At 43.0% G+C, this 17033-nt stretch overlaps 1 protein-coding gene and 1 pseudogene across 1 annotated transcript; one reads left to right on the forward strand and one right to left on the reverse strand.

Moving 5' to 3' along the window:
* Nucleotides 1-1322: 1322 nt before the first annotated feature.
* LOC119176876 (schlafen-like protein 2) lies at nt 1323-16010 on the reverse strand (annotated as a pseudogene).
* LOC142775810 (uncharacterized) lies at nt 5784-8656 on the forward strand. Its single transcript, XM_075877952.1, has 4 exons — nt 5784-6165; nt 7942-8115; nt 8171-8263; nt 8335-8656. The coding sequence occupies exons 1-4, from the start codon at nt 5882-5884 to the stop codon at nt 8627-8629; spliced, it is 846 nt and encodes a 281-aa protein (XP_075734067.1). The 5' UTR covers nt 5784-5881; the 3' UTR covers nt 8630-8656.
* Nucleotides 16011-17033: the final 1023 nt, after the last annotated feature.

The raw sequence follows: 17033 nt of genomic DNA on the forward strand, positions 1-17033 counted from the left end.
CATGGTGTGCAGCTGCACTTCACATGGGCTCCTGATTTCCATGCTAGTTTTCGTGGTTCAACGCTGTGCTGGTTCTGGGTGTTTGTACTGACCAATTCACCGAGTCGCAAAGAAAGCACTGACGCCTTCCACTAAATAGTGAGTGATCATCTACACCAAACTCTTCCTATGCTGACTACTGTGCGACCTCAAGTGGGTGATGGCTAGTTGCACGTATTTCTTGTCATACATAAAAAAAGGCCGCTTCACCGCAATCTTGGTAAGTGCGATGGCAAAGATATACCACTCCTTCCTTCTCGCATTGAATTTTCTTCACACAATGCTGCTTACTGAACTTACATGTAACGGTGGTTTAGTATCGTCCTACTATTCCCTCTTACCTAACGGATAACGATGGTTTCACTTAGATTCCTGTTTTTAGAGGTGCGGCTGGTGTAACATATGCAGCATCTTTACAGCCAATTCTATTTAACAGCCAATTACTCGCACAATAAAACTCAGTCATGAAGTGATTTTGGTATTACTTTCACCTACTTCTGCACTGCAATGTACAATTAACAGCACATACTATTGGGTGCACGCAATGTTTAGAATGTGTCATTATTTAAAAGTATTGCAAACAGGAGTTTCGCCTCGTTCAGCCGTTTAAATCTGCATATAGCTACTCCCAAGCTCAAGCATCGCAACTTTGACAATGAGCAATAAATTTCAGAGGCAAGAGGCACAAGAAACTGCAGTGCCCAGGCTTACCTGTTCATTTCTTACCCAGCATCCCATATATTAAAAAAATTATTTTCCTTATGCTGTGTGTGCAAAGTATACATCTGATAAATGCTTTCAAAGGCAATATAGTTCTGTGCACCAAAACGGATGCAAGAAACACAAAAAAGCAGTGCGTACACACAAAACATTATTTTATTTCACACCTGTGATCTCATTTTGATGCACATCTCTTTAGTTCTTTAAGATGTTTATGAACACGTTCCAAATGAACTCGTTCTTTGGCGGCAATGGCTGACAACCGCAAGGTGATCCTTGGGTTCAGTGGCAAGAGTATGTCGGGGGAAGGACTACGTAATGGAGATGCTGAGGAAAAGGTGAGTCCGCAGTACTGCAGACACTGCAGGAATCTCAAGGTGATGGAAGAAGTACACAATATGTTTAGTATTTACTAATAATGTATACCTTATACTGCCAAAGCACTGTCATCAGGCACTGGCACTGAAGTTCCAGCTAAAGTCAACTGTACAATATACAAATCTCACATTGTTGATGTTGTGGAGAAAATAATCTAGACTGTTGGAGAAGTAGAGCTGCGAGGTTTAATAAGAGGTTGTACTTGTAAACACACAAAATTCCTTTTGCCTCAAATCACAATATCTATGGTTTGCAAAATAATTATCTTAAAATGCTGTGCATTTAAGATATAAAGGTATCAATTTACAGGTCTCATGTTGGTTTACAAGTGAACGGTCCTTTCAAAGCAAACCAGGATATACATGTCGCATAGCAATACTTCGCACAAGAGGTGAAATGTTCAATGTGAAAATAAGATATGCCAAATTTATGTTAAACGAATTGTACGTTTATGCAATTTGGGAAAATTTTAAACTTGTTTATAAAACTGCCCTTTGCAAGCTACTTCCATCATTACAACACAAAATTGAGCAAGTTATCAATGTAGAAAACACTCCTGGAAGCATGAAGACGTGGTGTTATTTTTCTTTTCTTTTTTTTGCATGTGAACAGGATAGGTTTCGAAAATCTATAATATGCAAAGGTACCTAAGACTAGAATTTCACAACTGAAAGAGTACCATCGACTAAGCATGACTAGCTTGTGGTGACACTGGTCACACTCTGTAATATACTGTTCCTTATTAGTTTCAGTAATCATACACTTAATTTCTTATACTTAAGTCAAAATGCCACAGAGCTACCTCTTAATATGAATACTTTAATCAGTCTGAGGTCACCGGGTCAGACTGGTGCCAAGGAACATAGACAATGGAATGCAACATAAAAATGCAAAGCATAACATTTGATGCCTCAGAAAGCAATGTCCTCAATTATATTTGATTTAAGTACTGCAGAAAAATCTTCCTCAAGGCCTTTTTCTTCTCAGGTGGGGCATGTCAAGCTCTACTGGCAATGCAACGTACTACCTAATGCTATGCGGTGCCCGTCAAAATTTACTCTAGGGGCTTTTGAATGCATGTCCTGGAATAATCGTAAGCAGGAAATTAGTACATAAAAAAAATCAAGCAGCATTTTTGACAAGCAATATAACTTACTTGGAGGAGTAGTAACTTTTAACTTCTTGATGGGTCATGTCAGTGACTTCTTGCACAGTGCACTAATACACAAAAAAACAGGGGGGGGGGGGGGGGGGGGGAAATACGCCTTCAGAAACTGATAACGGCAACAAATCGAAGCATGCAATTTCAGCGCTGTAAAGGCAAATGTCACTAGATGTAATTTATTACATGAGGCAAATTTCTTGATGACTGTTCTTTGTAAATAGTGTTTACTCTTTTTCTATTAGCTAATTATAGTTATTGCTAGTCCTGGTGTAATATGCAATGCCCCGCCACAGTGGTCTAGTGGCTAAGGTACTCGGCTGCTGACCAGCATGTCGCGGGATCAAATGCCGGCTGCATCGGCTGCGTTTTCTATAGAGGTGAAAATGCTGTAGGCTCAGGTGCTCAGATTTGCTTGCAGGTTAAAGAAGCCCAGGTGGTTTAAATCTGAGCCCTCCTCTACGGCATCTCTCATAATCGTATGATGGTTTCGGGACATTAAACAGCACATATCAATCAATCGAACATAAAATGCATGCTGCAGTTTATTTTACAGAATTTCAAATTATTCAAAAATAAAGACTGACCTCCTGTGAAGGTGCTTACTTTACTGCGATGAGCACATATATTCAAAACAAGTCACTATGACCAGCAATCTTGCAAAAGTTTCTATTTGAAACAAAGCCTAACCACTTCAAGTGCTTTCAGATCTAAACAATGACACACTGTGACATTTCTTCCATTCTCCATGCACTTGACTGCTATATACAACGAAAGCCCAGGTCTTCATCAAATAATGAACACAGGCCTAGTATTGCATGCAATGATGGAAACAGCACATTTTAGTCTGTGGTATCCAAATTAAGGCCTTCACGATGTCATATTACACTGGTTTTCTCTGTTCCTATGATTGGTATCAGATGCTGTGGGCAAGTGCAAAAGCCAGAAGAAATGTCCACAGCACTCGTTAAGTATTATTACTTTATCTATTAGCAACATCATCATGCTTGGTGTACTTCTGGATGGGATCAGCAAATGTTATTGCAACGTGTTATATGTCACAATGATGGTAATGATGACAGGTCTGCACTTCATAGTCAAGCTCTGTATTAAATTGAAATGTGCATAACGCATGTGGCATTGAATATATTTGTTAATACTCCATTGACGTAGAACGAGAGAGGGGTTGTACTGGTAACAATAACACTTCCTTGCACCGTGGACGTTTCAACTCCTCCTTTTACTGAGCAAAAAACCACCACACAAAACATGTTAAGCAGCCTTTATAATAAGCAACATTATCTTGTTCTCAAAAAAGGAACATATTGTGCAAGGGCATTGACTTTTGACAATGATGCACAAATATATTAGAATACATAGGGCAAGAGGAAGAGCAGCGGCCCATCCTAGTTCTTGCGCTGTGTATCTGTGTTTGTAAAGTGCCATGTATTCTAATGAATTGTATCAATCAGCATGCCTCGACACCCACCTAAGTAAATAAATCTAGTAGTCTCAAATAAACCTCTGAGCAAGCAGCTTGAAACCATTAGCACTCTGAGTGAGTTCAAGCCACCAGATGTGAAGGCATAGATGTGAAATTACCCGCTTGTTGCTGCCCTGAAGGCGCACAAAGCAGAGATCCTCTTCGTTGTCAAACATGGGGTGGATGCCCATCTTGGTCTTGTTAATCTCACTGTTTCTCGGGTCAGAACTGTCCCATGCAGATACCTTAATCTCGACAACATACCGCATCACCGATCTGCCCTGGTTTATGCAGGACGAAAAAAATCAATGAATGCAAGAAATATAGCGAATCGAACGATATGCACAACGGCTAAGCCACAAACCAATGCATAAAAAACAGCACTATAGAAAACTAACTAGCAGTATAACATTAATGCAGTGGCTAAAATACAGAAAAATACAATTGTAAGTGCAGCGGCCAACATAAAGCATATGTTTTCACTTGCATCACCATTGATAAAAAACTATTGTTATAGAATTAAAAATTAGAGGACATGCCACCGCAACGAGGACAGCTTTGTCTTTAATTTTATGCTGTGGTCATTTAAATCTCTCTTGAATATAAACAAGATATATAACATGCACTATACCCAAAGGAAATATTGTCTGGTTCATTCTGGTGAGAAATATTGTCTGGTTCATTCTCCATGGCAAGAGCTCGACATTTTAGTCGTTGTTTACTGGCTCACTGTGCTTGCTCTGCTCAATGGAAGAATATGAGTTCTATTGCATTAGAAAGTTTACGTTCTCCGCTTTCTAAGGACAACTAGTATTTTTGCCTAGTCTGGAGTGTTATTTCATGGCAGTTAAAACAGTGTGAGCAAAAAACAGCGTTTTTGCTGTACAAGCCTCCGTTGTACTGCCAGTGCAACAAAACTGTCCAACATAACGAAATGAAATTTGCTGAGCCTTTTAACGAAGCGTTATGCAAGGTTTCTATGAAGAGATATTGCCAGTAAAGCAATTAGAAATTGATGCACGCTCTAATAAAAATGGGCAAAAGAATGAAAGTTTATGAGTAAATAACTTTTTTTCTATTTTGTGCAGAACAACAATATTGAATGGGTTTCCAGGCTACAATGTACATTACGTGTACGCGTAGTTGTTTTGTGTTCTGATGAACAGTTCTTGAATTATTACTCCTTCAATACGGCAATTTATGGCGCTACTTGGTCAGGCATTACCGACGAAGGGACAAAACTATCCAAGCTGAAACTCTGAAATCTTCAATAATAAATCAGCAAGCCTTTCCCTAGGTTTCTATGAAGAGAAAATTGTCGTAAGTTAATTAGAAAATTTGTAGGACAGCAGTGAATTTAGCTCATTTTTCTGCTTGCCAGGTTCGTGCAAATTTCCTTTTTTTGTCTTTTGTAGGCTAATTCACAACAAGTATTGCACATTAGCAGGACCATGTAGTGTCTTGTAATCACCAGTACTCACTAACTTTACGAAGTGGTGCTTGAAACAAAAGATTTTTCAAAAATAATAAAGCTCGCAAACACTTTTTGACGGTGGCGCCATCTGTAAAAAAAAACATCACGTTGTTTCACGTCAGTTCCGACGTTCGTCAAAAGTGGCGCTTCTAAACATAACTAAGCCGCCAAAACACGGATGGACTTCTTTAGACTTCTGGTCTCTTCGTTTTGGCTGCACCGGCTGAACCAGTTCAAAGGGTGCAGCACCTTCGTCCTCGTTTTGCCGGAGCAGCGCGCGCCCTCTGTCGCACCCTCTGCACTGGCTCCCTCGTTTTGTCTAGGTGTAAGCCTAGTTCCTGACGAGTTCTGTACCGGCGTGCACGCACTCCAAAGCAGGTGCAGAGTAGTGCAGCATGGCGGGCGTCCCCCCAAGGCCAGAGCAGACGACGTTGCAAATAGTTGTTCAGGGCGTTCAAAAGGAAGTTAAGGCACTTCACAATCCCGACGGGTCATTTATGACGGACGCCAACGGTTACGTCTATGAGGCATCAGGTAAGTCAGGCTGCATGCATTGCCAAAAAACGTGGTTAGCGGCCAGGAGTCGTAGTCGGTCAGCAAACAGCCTCGTAGCATTGCTTATGCTATGTCGGTATTTTTAATCTTGGTTTTCGCCCTTGCAGACGGCAAGCGCGTTACGTTGCGGTTCATGGCAGGGAATCGTGAAAATGACCCCCCTCCGGCACAACCGCCGACGCCTTCTCCTGCCTGCGACGGCGACGTTGACAGCGATGGGGCTTTAGCCGCATTTCCAGCAGCAGCCGCGTCGGCTGAAGATGTGGAAGAGCTTTGGAGCGCCCGAAAAACAAGGTTCTTCATCGCCAAATACTCGGAAATGAAGGACTTGGTGGGAAAAACCAGGGCACTTCGGTATGTCATCCTATGTCCAAAATTATTTGCAGCTTTTTATTATTCCGTTTCACTCTAGGCAAGCACCAACAAGATAAGGGCGCATGAAGTTCACAATGGCGATGGTTATTGTTGCCTACATTTTACTGCCAGCAATTTACATTTTACTGCCCCCCCCCACTGAAAAAAAATTTTGGCTATGCGCCTGACTGTGACATATACGTTTACATATACACACAAACAGTATGTATAGTCACGCACATATATACACAACGAAGGCATTCGTAATGTTTCATTAAGTCAAGTGATCTTCAAAAACAGCGACGGTGCTTTTGTGTTGGGCATTGCACAACCGCTGTCTTGCCGAAAAGGTGCAGCACCTCCAAGCTCAAGCCATGTTGCAAGTGTAGTGCTGCCTTGAGAATTTGCACTAGAGGGAATTGCATGTTGTTATTCTGAGGCACATCTCTAGCAAGTCTCGCCCTGCAGTCCTTGTGTCTTCACTGTCTGTCCGCATTTCTCTCGCACTGCCACTTTTCAAGATGGTGCAGCTCATTGTTAAAAGAGATATGCTTCTTGACACGTGCTACCCTATCTTTGAACCTAGACTGCGCCGTCGTGTCAGCAAACAAGGTTGCGCAGCTGCATGTTTTACAATGCAAAGACAGGTTAGAATATGGCTGTCTCCTTAGTGAAGCTTTATGATCCAAAAGAGTGATTTACACAATGTTCAACTTCTCCAACATAATGCTTCCCGCACAAAAAGAACGTTCGCAGTTATCAGAAGTGTGTGAATAGTGAATTTCGGAACCTAATCAAGTAAGAGTCAAATAGTAATGGCACCAAATAGAATACAAATAGTAATTGAATACTGTTTGAATAGTAAGTAGACCATTTTCAAAACAGCCTTAGAACAGAACATTTTATTTGAAACAAATAGTCACAAACTTTCGACAAAGGCCATTACAGTCAGTTTGAATCTACTCAAAATACCACAATTACGAAAACTAAGGTAATCTCGTATGCAGCAGGAACTAGAATATTCGTAACATTTTGTAATTGTAGGTTCAACTACGGCATTGACTAGCGTTATCAACGTGAGACTTTGTCACCTCACTTTAAATAAAATTGGGACACAAAAACAAAACAATTTACAACCAAACATTGCAGATACAACTAAATATGTAACGGAGCAGATCAACCCGTCATCACAACATGGCCTGCGCACTAAAAGCGGATAACAATGGGCGTTGAAATTTACATCTGCAAGAACAATTTACGCAAACGCAAAACTTGTATCTGTTGCTAGTCGTGAAGCTGCAAGCACTCGTAGTTCCCACCTTTGGTTATTACAAGACGAAGACAGGAGCTGATAAATGCGATACAGCTAAAGTGCAGTAAAAATTGAGCAAGAATGGAGCTTTCAGAAGCGCATTCATTCGACAATCAATATAGTGTAGGTAGTCTTGCAAAAGCTTGGGCTGCGTACAGGTCACATTAGGGATTGAAAGAATGACTTGTAGCTGTTTCGTTGTTTTGGGGTTCTCCCGCCAGTGCCGATTATTAAAAGAATATTTGTTACTTAGAATATGTGCAATTCGATTCGACTTAGGAACCGAATACAGTGCTGTTTGATTCATTATCCAAAATTTTCGAATAATCGAACATCCCTAGCAATTATCCCTGAAAGCTACACATATGAAGTACTAAGGAAAGGTTCATGTGCTACTGCAAGACTTGGGTCACGTTACGTCGCTTCCTTCTTTCCTACTAACTGTGCTTTGCTTTTTTGTTTAGCACAAGAAGGCTTCTGTGGAAGAAGTTGGCTGAGGCCATCAATACGGAGTTCTTGTGCAACGTGACTGCCACACAAGTGGAAAACAAATGGAAGTCGCTGGACAGAGCATATAAAAAGTCAAAAAAAGACAACAATTCTTCAGGTCACCACCGTGTGAACTGTGAATATGAAGAGTAAGTTACGATTGTGTCTTCATATCTTCAGTGATTCTCATAGTGTCTATTACAGAGAGCTGGCAGAAGTCTTGGAAAAAGAACATAGTGTAAATCCAAGGCTGCTCTTGGAGCCTGGAAAAACAATCCTGCCTAGTGCAAGTCCAGAGTAAGTAAAAATTACTTAATTTGTGCTGTAGCCTGGAAATGACATGGCACCTGTACAATTACTTTCAACAGCACCAGCATCACTGAAGCACCTCAAGATGCAGCAGTCCCAGTCGAGTGCAACACAGCATCCAAAGTTCGGAGCAGCACAACGCCAAAAAGGAAGCGCCAGAGTAGGTCCCAAGTCACGCCGCTCTTGGAGGCATTAGAAAAAATGCAAGCTTCGAGAGCTAAGCAAGAGGAGGCAGCAGTGAAACAACTGGAGGAAAGAAAAAAATGGGAAGAGGCAAAGGCAAAGCGGCATGATGAGCGCATGCAGCGATTCGATCGGTTGATCGACGTACTCTCAAATAAGGACGGGTTATAATATGGGCAATAAACTTTTATAACACTAGCAGTGTCTACTCCATCTAATTTGTTAAAAAAAAACATTGCTTCTAGACGCGGCACCCCACTTCGCAAAACATTTGCACACTGAATAAATCGCGAAGCAAAGATGAACTTCTAGCACTGTTCCTTTGCAATGAACTCTCGCAGAGACTGACTGTAGCCTGGCAGACTGCAATCAAAATCTCCTTCACTTTCATCATTGCCCACATCTTCTTCTTGGGGAAGCGTTGCAAGTTCCTCAAGGAAGTCCCTTTCATCGTTGCACATGTTGTGTAGCACACACGCAGCCATAACTATATAGCAGCACTGTTGCACACTTTTTGCATCAACAAGGTAGAGCCTCCTAAAACGCTGTTTAAGCAGGCCGAAGGTGTTCTCAATAAGCACTCGTTGTTGACTGTGTCGTTTATTGAAGCTCTTTTTCCACGTAGGAAAAGAACTTCCATTGTCCTTGAATGGGGTCATGAGCCATGGCATCAGTGGATATGCACTGTCACCCAGTATATAATTGTCTTCACATTCCTGAATTGCGCGTGCAAAGAAGGGGCTCTCCCTCAGGACACGGGCGTCGTGAACCGAACCTGGAAACCCAATAAACACGTTCAGCAACTTGTTCCTGTCGTCGCAGATTCCTTGCAGGATTATCGAAGGCCACTTTTTCCGGTTGAAGTAAGACTGCGTAGATTCGCTTGGAGTGAGTATCCCGATGTGTGATCCATCGATACAGCCGATGGTGTTTCTTGGGCCCTTGCCTTTACTTTTGGCGAGGAAGCCGTTCTTTATGCGGGTCACTTCCGCGCTACTAGGCCAGCAAATTATCTCATCGCTAATAGCGTGTAAGAAGTGAACGACCCGTGTCACACAAACATGAACAGACGACTCGGTAACATCGAATTTGTCGCCTATGGCGTACATAGATATTTGTGAGCCTAGGTACACAAGCGCTATGAGGCATGTTTTTTCGGCACTGATTTGTTGGCGGCCTTGCACTGCCCTTGGGTAGAAGGCTGAAGTCTTGAACTTGGCCCTGAAACTATCAAAAGTCTCCCTGGACAGCCTGAAGAGGCGCTTGAATTCATACTCATGGTACCTGCCGATAATGCTTTCGTACCCGGGTACACGGTTGGCATCGTCGCGCACCAACGCGCACGCGACCAAGATGCACGCATCGTCGTACTCATCGTCGCAGTCACTGCAAACGGCACCGCTGACGGAATCGTCGTCGCTGCTCGAGTCCAGCAATTCCATCGCAGTCACAAGAAGTGCCATCACGGCCGTGTATTGATCGGACAAGGCGGCGGAGGCGGCTATTTTAGGCTTACACTACAAGGTGTTCTCCGGCCTGCACTCACGTCAACTCACGCCTTCGTTTTGGCTGTAGCCGTCGCGCGCTAGTGTCGGCTAGTGCCGAGGCGTGGTTGAGGCTGCACCTGCACTTGCTCGACCGGCGCTGCACGCTCACTGCACCGCTTGGCACCGCTTTTTCTGCACCTGCACTTTTCTGAACTAGTGCAAGCCAAATCGAAGATTCCTTTCAGTGGCTAAATCCTGCTGAAAAAGAAAGAAAGAGAAGGAGAGAGAGAAAGGAAGAAGGGAATAAAGCGTGTTGCACTGTACATCAGGAATGCATAGCCAGCAGGTTAGGCTATTGTGCCAAAGATTCCAGGAATTGCTTGGTTGCTCGCCTTTGTACTCAGGTGACTGTAGAAGCGTTTTTGAAGGACACAAAGAACTGGACCTTGCCTCCCCATATTTTTGAAGCCCGTAGGACATTATCTGAAGCGCGCATTCCCATCGCAGGGAGGTGACGAGTGTCTGGCAGTGTATGTGTGTTTGAATATTTCACGTGAAATTTTGGTAATCTGTGACGTCATAAGGTGACGTCAACCAACGATTTTTTTTTGTAGCACTCACGTAGATGGCGACGGGCACTTTTCGCGCTAGATGAGGCCTCTAAACTTTCCCAACCATGTGTACTGTGCTGTTTATTTTGTAGGGGAGCGCGAATATTAACTTTTCACATTGAATCGAATACTGCCAAAGGCAAATCAACTTAATTAAATACCTCCTTTTTTGATTAGAAATCTAATCGAATATGGTATTATTAGAGTTCTTGTTCAAGGTTCGCTCTAAATTCATTTCTATAAAAGTTATTTCCGAAGCACACCAGGAAAGTGCTGCTGTTTGCGTGATAGTTGTATGAGTGGAGTATACTTGGGGAAGCAACCAAACAAATAGACATGGTCACATGGCCGATTGAGAGATAGCTCTAAAGTGTTGAAATAAACCCATACAGTAAAGAATTTATATATACGCATATACGTATCTTCATTATTTCACTTCGCGCCCCATACATCTGTTTTGGGATGCATGAGGCTCATAGTGTTCTCGCTAGCAAAAAGGCAAAGCCCTTCTGTCGTTCATGCATACAAAATCACCATTTTTGGCTCACTGCAAGGCACGGAAAAGGGGCTTTGTGTAATGATAGCCAGGTAGTAGTTGAAAGGAGCTTCCTGGGTAGCTTCTGAATGTAGCGACATAAGTATCAAGCGGACCATGCGCGACACCCACACTACATTCACAGTCGAACCAAAGCTGCTGACAGTGGAGAAATCTATAATTACTATGCACGTGCACAAGGTCGGCGTTGTTCCACGCGACCCAACACTGCCGGTATTCAGGGCCACTGAAGAACTTCCTCGATAACTACTCTTTTTCTACTCTTTTTCTTTCTACTCTTTTTTAGCGAGGAAGAGAAAGAGTCGGTTCAGAAACCAAACCATTATTTCCAGCAACCCTTGCGGCAGCGCGGTTCAGCGCCGTTCTATTGTAAATAGTTATAAGTTACCAGGAGAGAGAGAGGCACCTCTTTTCCGGACAGTTGCACGGGAGTACAAAGGCTCTCGGGTCCGTGCCTTTTTTTGTTGCTGTTGTTATTGGGGAGCGGGGGGGGGGGGAGGGCGTCACGCACATTTGAAACGTTTCAAAGGAGATATGGGAGCAGCGGCACCCCCGAAAAGAATGGATTAGTTCCAGCAGGAACAGGCTCTTCGCCACTGCATGCTACGACGGCGGAGAGTGCATTTTCCTCCCTTTTTTCCAAACGTGACTTAGTGGCGTCTTCTGGTGGCTCAAGCAGAAACTACTCGCAAGATGGCGACGGTGGTACCGTCACCTTAAAAACACATGAGCACTTTTCTTAAAAATCAATCCCGTTTGTATTGCCACGCACGTAGGCTTTGCTCAGAGCTTAGCTCAGTGGGGTGAGGTGCTTATTCACCCGGAGGCCTCGCTTGACTCGCCCCATTTCATAGAATGTAAATATTTAATTTTAACCACAAATCTACACAAGTTTGAGTGTCCTCCACCAAGCTGTCACCCTCCACCTAAAAAATAGTTGTTGGGCTCTGAATGTGCTTGTGAACAGTGATTCACTTTTCATCTATAACGCATTTAGAGGTCAAGGATGTGCTTCGAATTGCACAGTATTTTATCTGCTGGTAGTGCTTATGATCACAAAGCTAAAAGAAATGAAGTCGTATAGGCATAGACAGGGTTGTTTGCATCAAACACTTATTAGTCCTTTTATATTAGAGGTAATGTCAACCATGAAACTCTTATTACACTTGATTCGGCATACTATCCATCCATGTTTAACAGTGTCTGGATGGCCAGTATAATGATTTCTCAGAGAATTATGGAAATACTGTATTAGCATTTAATTTGAGTTGTCCATGTAGTAACCAACACCTAATAATAACATGCATAATCATGCACAGTTTCTCGTAGAAGCCACTACAAAAGGCAGAATAAGCAAAAAATGTGCACTGGGTAGCAATATGGCTGGGGCTTACAACACTAAGCTGAGCAGTAGCTTCATTGTCACACCAGCATGGCCTCGAACACTGCAATTAGTGTGGCTTGAACCTCTCCTTGCTGTTCATCTCACGTCTGCAAAAACAAGAGCGCATGTTTCTCTCAGTGCAACGGGTTAATAGGCAGGCAAAAAAAAAAACGAAAAATGACATTACACATCTTCACATTAACTTGGATATTGTGCTGCACTTCTCGGGATCGGGCACCGAGGAAGACTACATGCCAAGAAAGAAACTTGCTTAAATATGAAGTTATGAATAGAGCTAAACAAGAAATAACTCACTATTGTTATAAGTGGAGGACAAACAAGGGTGGCCACAGTATATTTTGCAGTGACTACCGCCCAAGATTCTTGACTGGCACCCAACAATGAACGAGTGAAGACCCTTTTACACTACCGAGCACTTCCACTGCCTCTCATATATGGTGTAAAAAGAAAAAAAAAAGAATGTCTTACATATGACAAAACATAACTTGAGCATCGCACCTTTCGTTTGTTGGCAATGGCACACCCTCAGAGATGACTGGCACGAACTGCAGCTCGTACATGTGTTCTGGGACAGGTGGCTTGTATCGCTGCATCAAGTTTTGAAGATTCAAAAACAAGTGGTCTTTCTGAAAAAAAAAAGAATCGAGACATCACGTCAGAGACGGCTTACTGTTTTTCCCTCTAGAAGAATGCATAAAAATACTTACAGTGCAGTTTACAATCCCTTGGTATGTGGCCAGTAAAACTTAGTGATGCCTCAAGTGGCCTCACAAAACAGAGTTCAATTACGCGACCATAGATACGCAGCAATATACACAGCAATTGCCTCACATGTAGAGACAGTTTAATCACTGTGATACTTTTACAATTGCAACAATTTTCAAAATGGAAGGCGCAAAGAAGACGATGGACAAAAAGGGGGACACACAGAGGGTGCCGCCACTTACGACAGAGTTTATTGCAAGAAAAGCTGTTGCTATTCCTGAGGACAGTGTTGTCGCAATTCATATATAGCTGCACAGTCACATTAAGATATTGCAACTCTTTCTGCAATAAAGATACGGAGGCCACGTGCAACGATCTCTTTTTTGCATCAATTATTAATCTGTTCTACTTGTCTCAAGTCATGGCAATCATAAAGTTTTTGCAAAAATCTGGTACACACTTTCAATCTCTGTAATGTCTCTGCAAACACACTCACAAGAGAGAAGACATGGACACACAGGCGCTGTGTAGCTGAAACAATCTTTAAATAATCAATCACGAACCTTCCAAGTGGACTGAGAGTCAACTAGTGTAAAAAGCAAAGAAAGCCGTGATACCATATGTTCATAGTGTGTCCCAAAACTCGAAGATTGCTAAGCAAGCAGATGTAAAGGTGATCGTCTCTGCACCTTTGAAAATGTCTAAACTTTGTGAAATGACAAACCCTTGCCTTGAAAAAGCAACAGCCTGTATAAAAAACCACGAAAGTAAATATGCCGAATGCCAGACTGGTGTGGTCTACGATATTCCTTTGTCTTGTGGCAAGTACGTAGGCCAAACTGAGCAATGCTTAACGACAGGCTCTTACAGTATTGTAACAATGTTAGAAATGTCAGAGAGGATCACCTTGCAATACAATGCACAGATTGAAATTGTGTACCGGTTTTTTGCACACGATCCGCGATTGCCAAGAGTCGTGACAAGTGGAACAAACTAATATCTGAGGCAAAAAGATAATTAAAGCCGGGAATCATTGCGCTGGTGTGGACTTCGTACTTCTGTCTCGGAAAGAGTTGCGATATCTCAATGTGACTGCGCAGCATTGAAATGCGACAGTCTGCATAAGTATATTTCATTTTTCTTGGAATTGTTACATTGTTACAAGTGGCGCTTTCTGTGTGTCTCCTTTTTGTCCGTCGTCTTCTTTGCACTTCCTATTTCGAATTATGCAGTACCGACACGCCCAGTTGTTCACTATCACATTCGTACAAGCTCAGGCAGTTATCTTGCCTCTAGAACGACAAAGCAGTAAAACGAGGTGCAGAGCCCTGCTGCAAGCTTTGCAATCTCGCAAAAGCAGTAAGTCATAGGCTATACACAGTCCATCACTGACTCACTTGGTATTCTGTGAGATGGAGACCATTGACATCACCATTGTCAAGGATTCCCAGAAAAATAGTCCCACCTCTTCCAGTGTTCAAGAAGGCACAGATAGTTTTGCGTGATGTCAATTAAACACAGTGACATAGAGTTTATATGAATCAGTTGCAGTCAAATTCTTCAAAAACATAAATCGGATAAGAATCCATAAAGTCAACTTCACATGGTAAGTGTGAATTTCATCAATTTTAACAGTTGGCATGTGCACATGTAGGTATTCTATCAGCTGATGTGTTGAGCTTGAACCGAATACTAATTAAGCTATCGTGAGCCACAATACTAAAACACACTCAAAATAGTTGATTCCGTAGCTGGAATTTTCCTGAACAGGTGAAAATTTTAACGAAAAATTCACTGAAGTAGACGTACTATAGTTGTAACACGTTACAAATTCCCGCACTTCAGCATTTAACACATGCACTAACACACTTAAAACCACACCATGTGTTTGTGCACTACAACCGAGAGCAGGGGAAACGTTACCACTTGGTAACTACATTCAGGAGTTTTAGAATAACGTTTGCAGGCGCTGCGGGCGTTGCCGGCATTGGGGGCGTCATATGAGCTTTAAGAATAGCGTTTGCCCTCCTGCAAACCGCAACGCACAATCGCAGCGGCACCGTAGCCTCGAAACCAGCGTTTGGGAGCCACACACACCGCCCGCTATTTCATATTTTCTGCGGGTGGGCCGCGAACGCGAACGGCGGCTCGCGTTACGAGGCATGCGCAGTGGCAGAAACCGCACCGCAAGGACTCGCGGAACGCTATACTGAAACTTGCTATTGTCACGTGTTCTTGACGGTGCACTAAGGCTACAAATGAATAATTCAGCGCCTGAACATCTTTACTAAAAAGTCTGATGAGCTTATTAACTTAGCACCATATTTTTTTCATCTCAGTAGCTCTTATGCAATGTCTTTTTCTGACCGAACGGACAATCACTGGAGTCCCCTATATAGCGTAACCGCTACACATTTGTCGTTGTAAATGCATCATAATAAAATGCGTACATTTCTTTTGTGGTTCATGAAATTGAGGTATTCTTTTTCTGAGCATTCTCTGCAATAAGTCACGATATCGAGCTAGTAAGCGCGGCGTTGCGCGTCGCCCTCACGGAATACGTGTGTCGGCAAGTCATTCAAATTAAATGACTAAGGTATTACCTTGAGATGGTCTGCTTGGAGCGCTGGTCCTTGCAAGCCGGCGGCAGCTTTTCGATTGTCATGAGCTTGTGTGCCTTGAATTCAATGCGTTGATTTTCCTCCATACTGACGCGTTCGCCGAACTTGTAGAAGCGAGCGCCGGTAGCGTCCGCGCTTTCCTCGACAGTCTTGCCACCGTCCTGCATCGTGACTTCCATCTGGCGTGCCGTGCACGTGTGACGAACCACTTGGCACAAGCTGTGGGATTCCAATAAACCAGAGCTTTACACAAAGAAAGCTTTGAATTCCCCGGGGCCGGTACTGATCACAAGCGCACTGTAGTCTGCTTCCGAACGTGAGCCGCGACCGCGCAGCCCACGAGCATCATACAGAATCTTACGATATTACCTAGGAAGCAGGGCCGTACCCAGGAATTTTTTTCGAAGGGGGGGGGGGGGTTCGCGTGTAGAACGGCTGCCATTTTTTAAGATTTATACTGGCTTATTTTCGTGAATAAAACAAGTACATCACTTGTAATAATTCGATGGTACTTTTCAATTATTTGTACCCAAATAAAGAAATTGGTATGTCAACCTCAAATTCTGGTTAAAGCAAGAAATAAGTTTGGACAATAGCACCATCAAAGCCGGGGACACCGCGACCAACGACTCCTGATGAAGTAACACAATGTAACCGCGGTACAAAAATGGTAAGTATGTGTTACAAGCTGCCACTCAAGCGTCGCCAGCGCGAAGTCGGCGACGGGAATGGCAGCAGGTTAGGTCGTTCGTAAGCAGCGACAGTGAAGAGATCAAAGACGTATGTGGGGAAAAACAAAACTCTATAGTGATATTGCAGCACTGCAGAGGAATCTAGGAATATTGCAGAGGAATCTAGTACAACACTTAATACCAACTAACAAAATACATAAAAATCAATAAATCAGCTTACAAGAGAGAAGTATTACAAACTACACAAAACTAACCAACAATAAAACTACAGATGAGAAAGTCCGAAGGTATAAACAGGTGAAGGGATACCTGTGATGACCGGCAGCGTTGAGTCCACGACGATCGGATGCGAGAAGTCAGAGAGAGTTCTAGCACAACTGCGATGTCGGCGGTGTTGCAGCGCTAGTGTTTCCGGGAGGCTAGTGCTTGAAGCCGATCTCGGGCAGGTTGAGCTTACTCGAGATTCAAGTACCGATGCCTACGTTACAGACGTTAATT

The sequence above is a fragment of the Rhipicephalus microplus genome, chromosome X (genome assembly GCF_043290135.1).
Source record: "Rhipicephalus microplus isolate Deutch F79 chromosome X, USDA_Rmic, whole genome shotgun sequence".
Lineage (NCBI taxonomy): Eukaryota > Metazoa > Arthropoda > Arachnida > Ixodida > Ixodidae > Rhipicephalus > Rhipicephalus microplus.

Bases quoted from the DNA above. Each gene is read 5' to 3' on its own strand.
- LOC142775810 (XM_075877952.1), top strand. From the start codon at position 5,882: ATGTCGGTATTTTTAATCTTGGTTTTCGCCCTTGCAGACGGCAAGCGC. The intron at 8,116-8,170 runs GTAAGTTACGAT...TGTCTATTACAG, and splicing joins GTGAACTGTGAATATGAAGA to AGAGCTGGCAGAAGTCTTGG. The intron at 8,264-8,334 runs GTAAGTAAAAAT...TACTTTCAACAG, and splicing joins CTGCCTAGTGCAAGTCCAGA to CACCAGCATCACTGAAGCAC.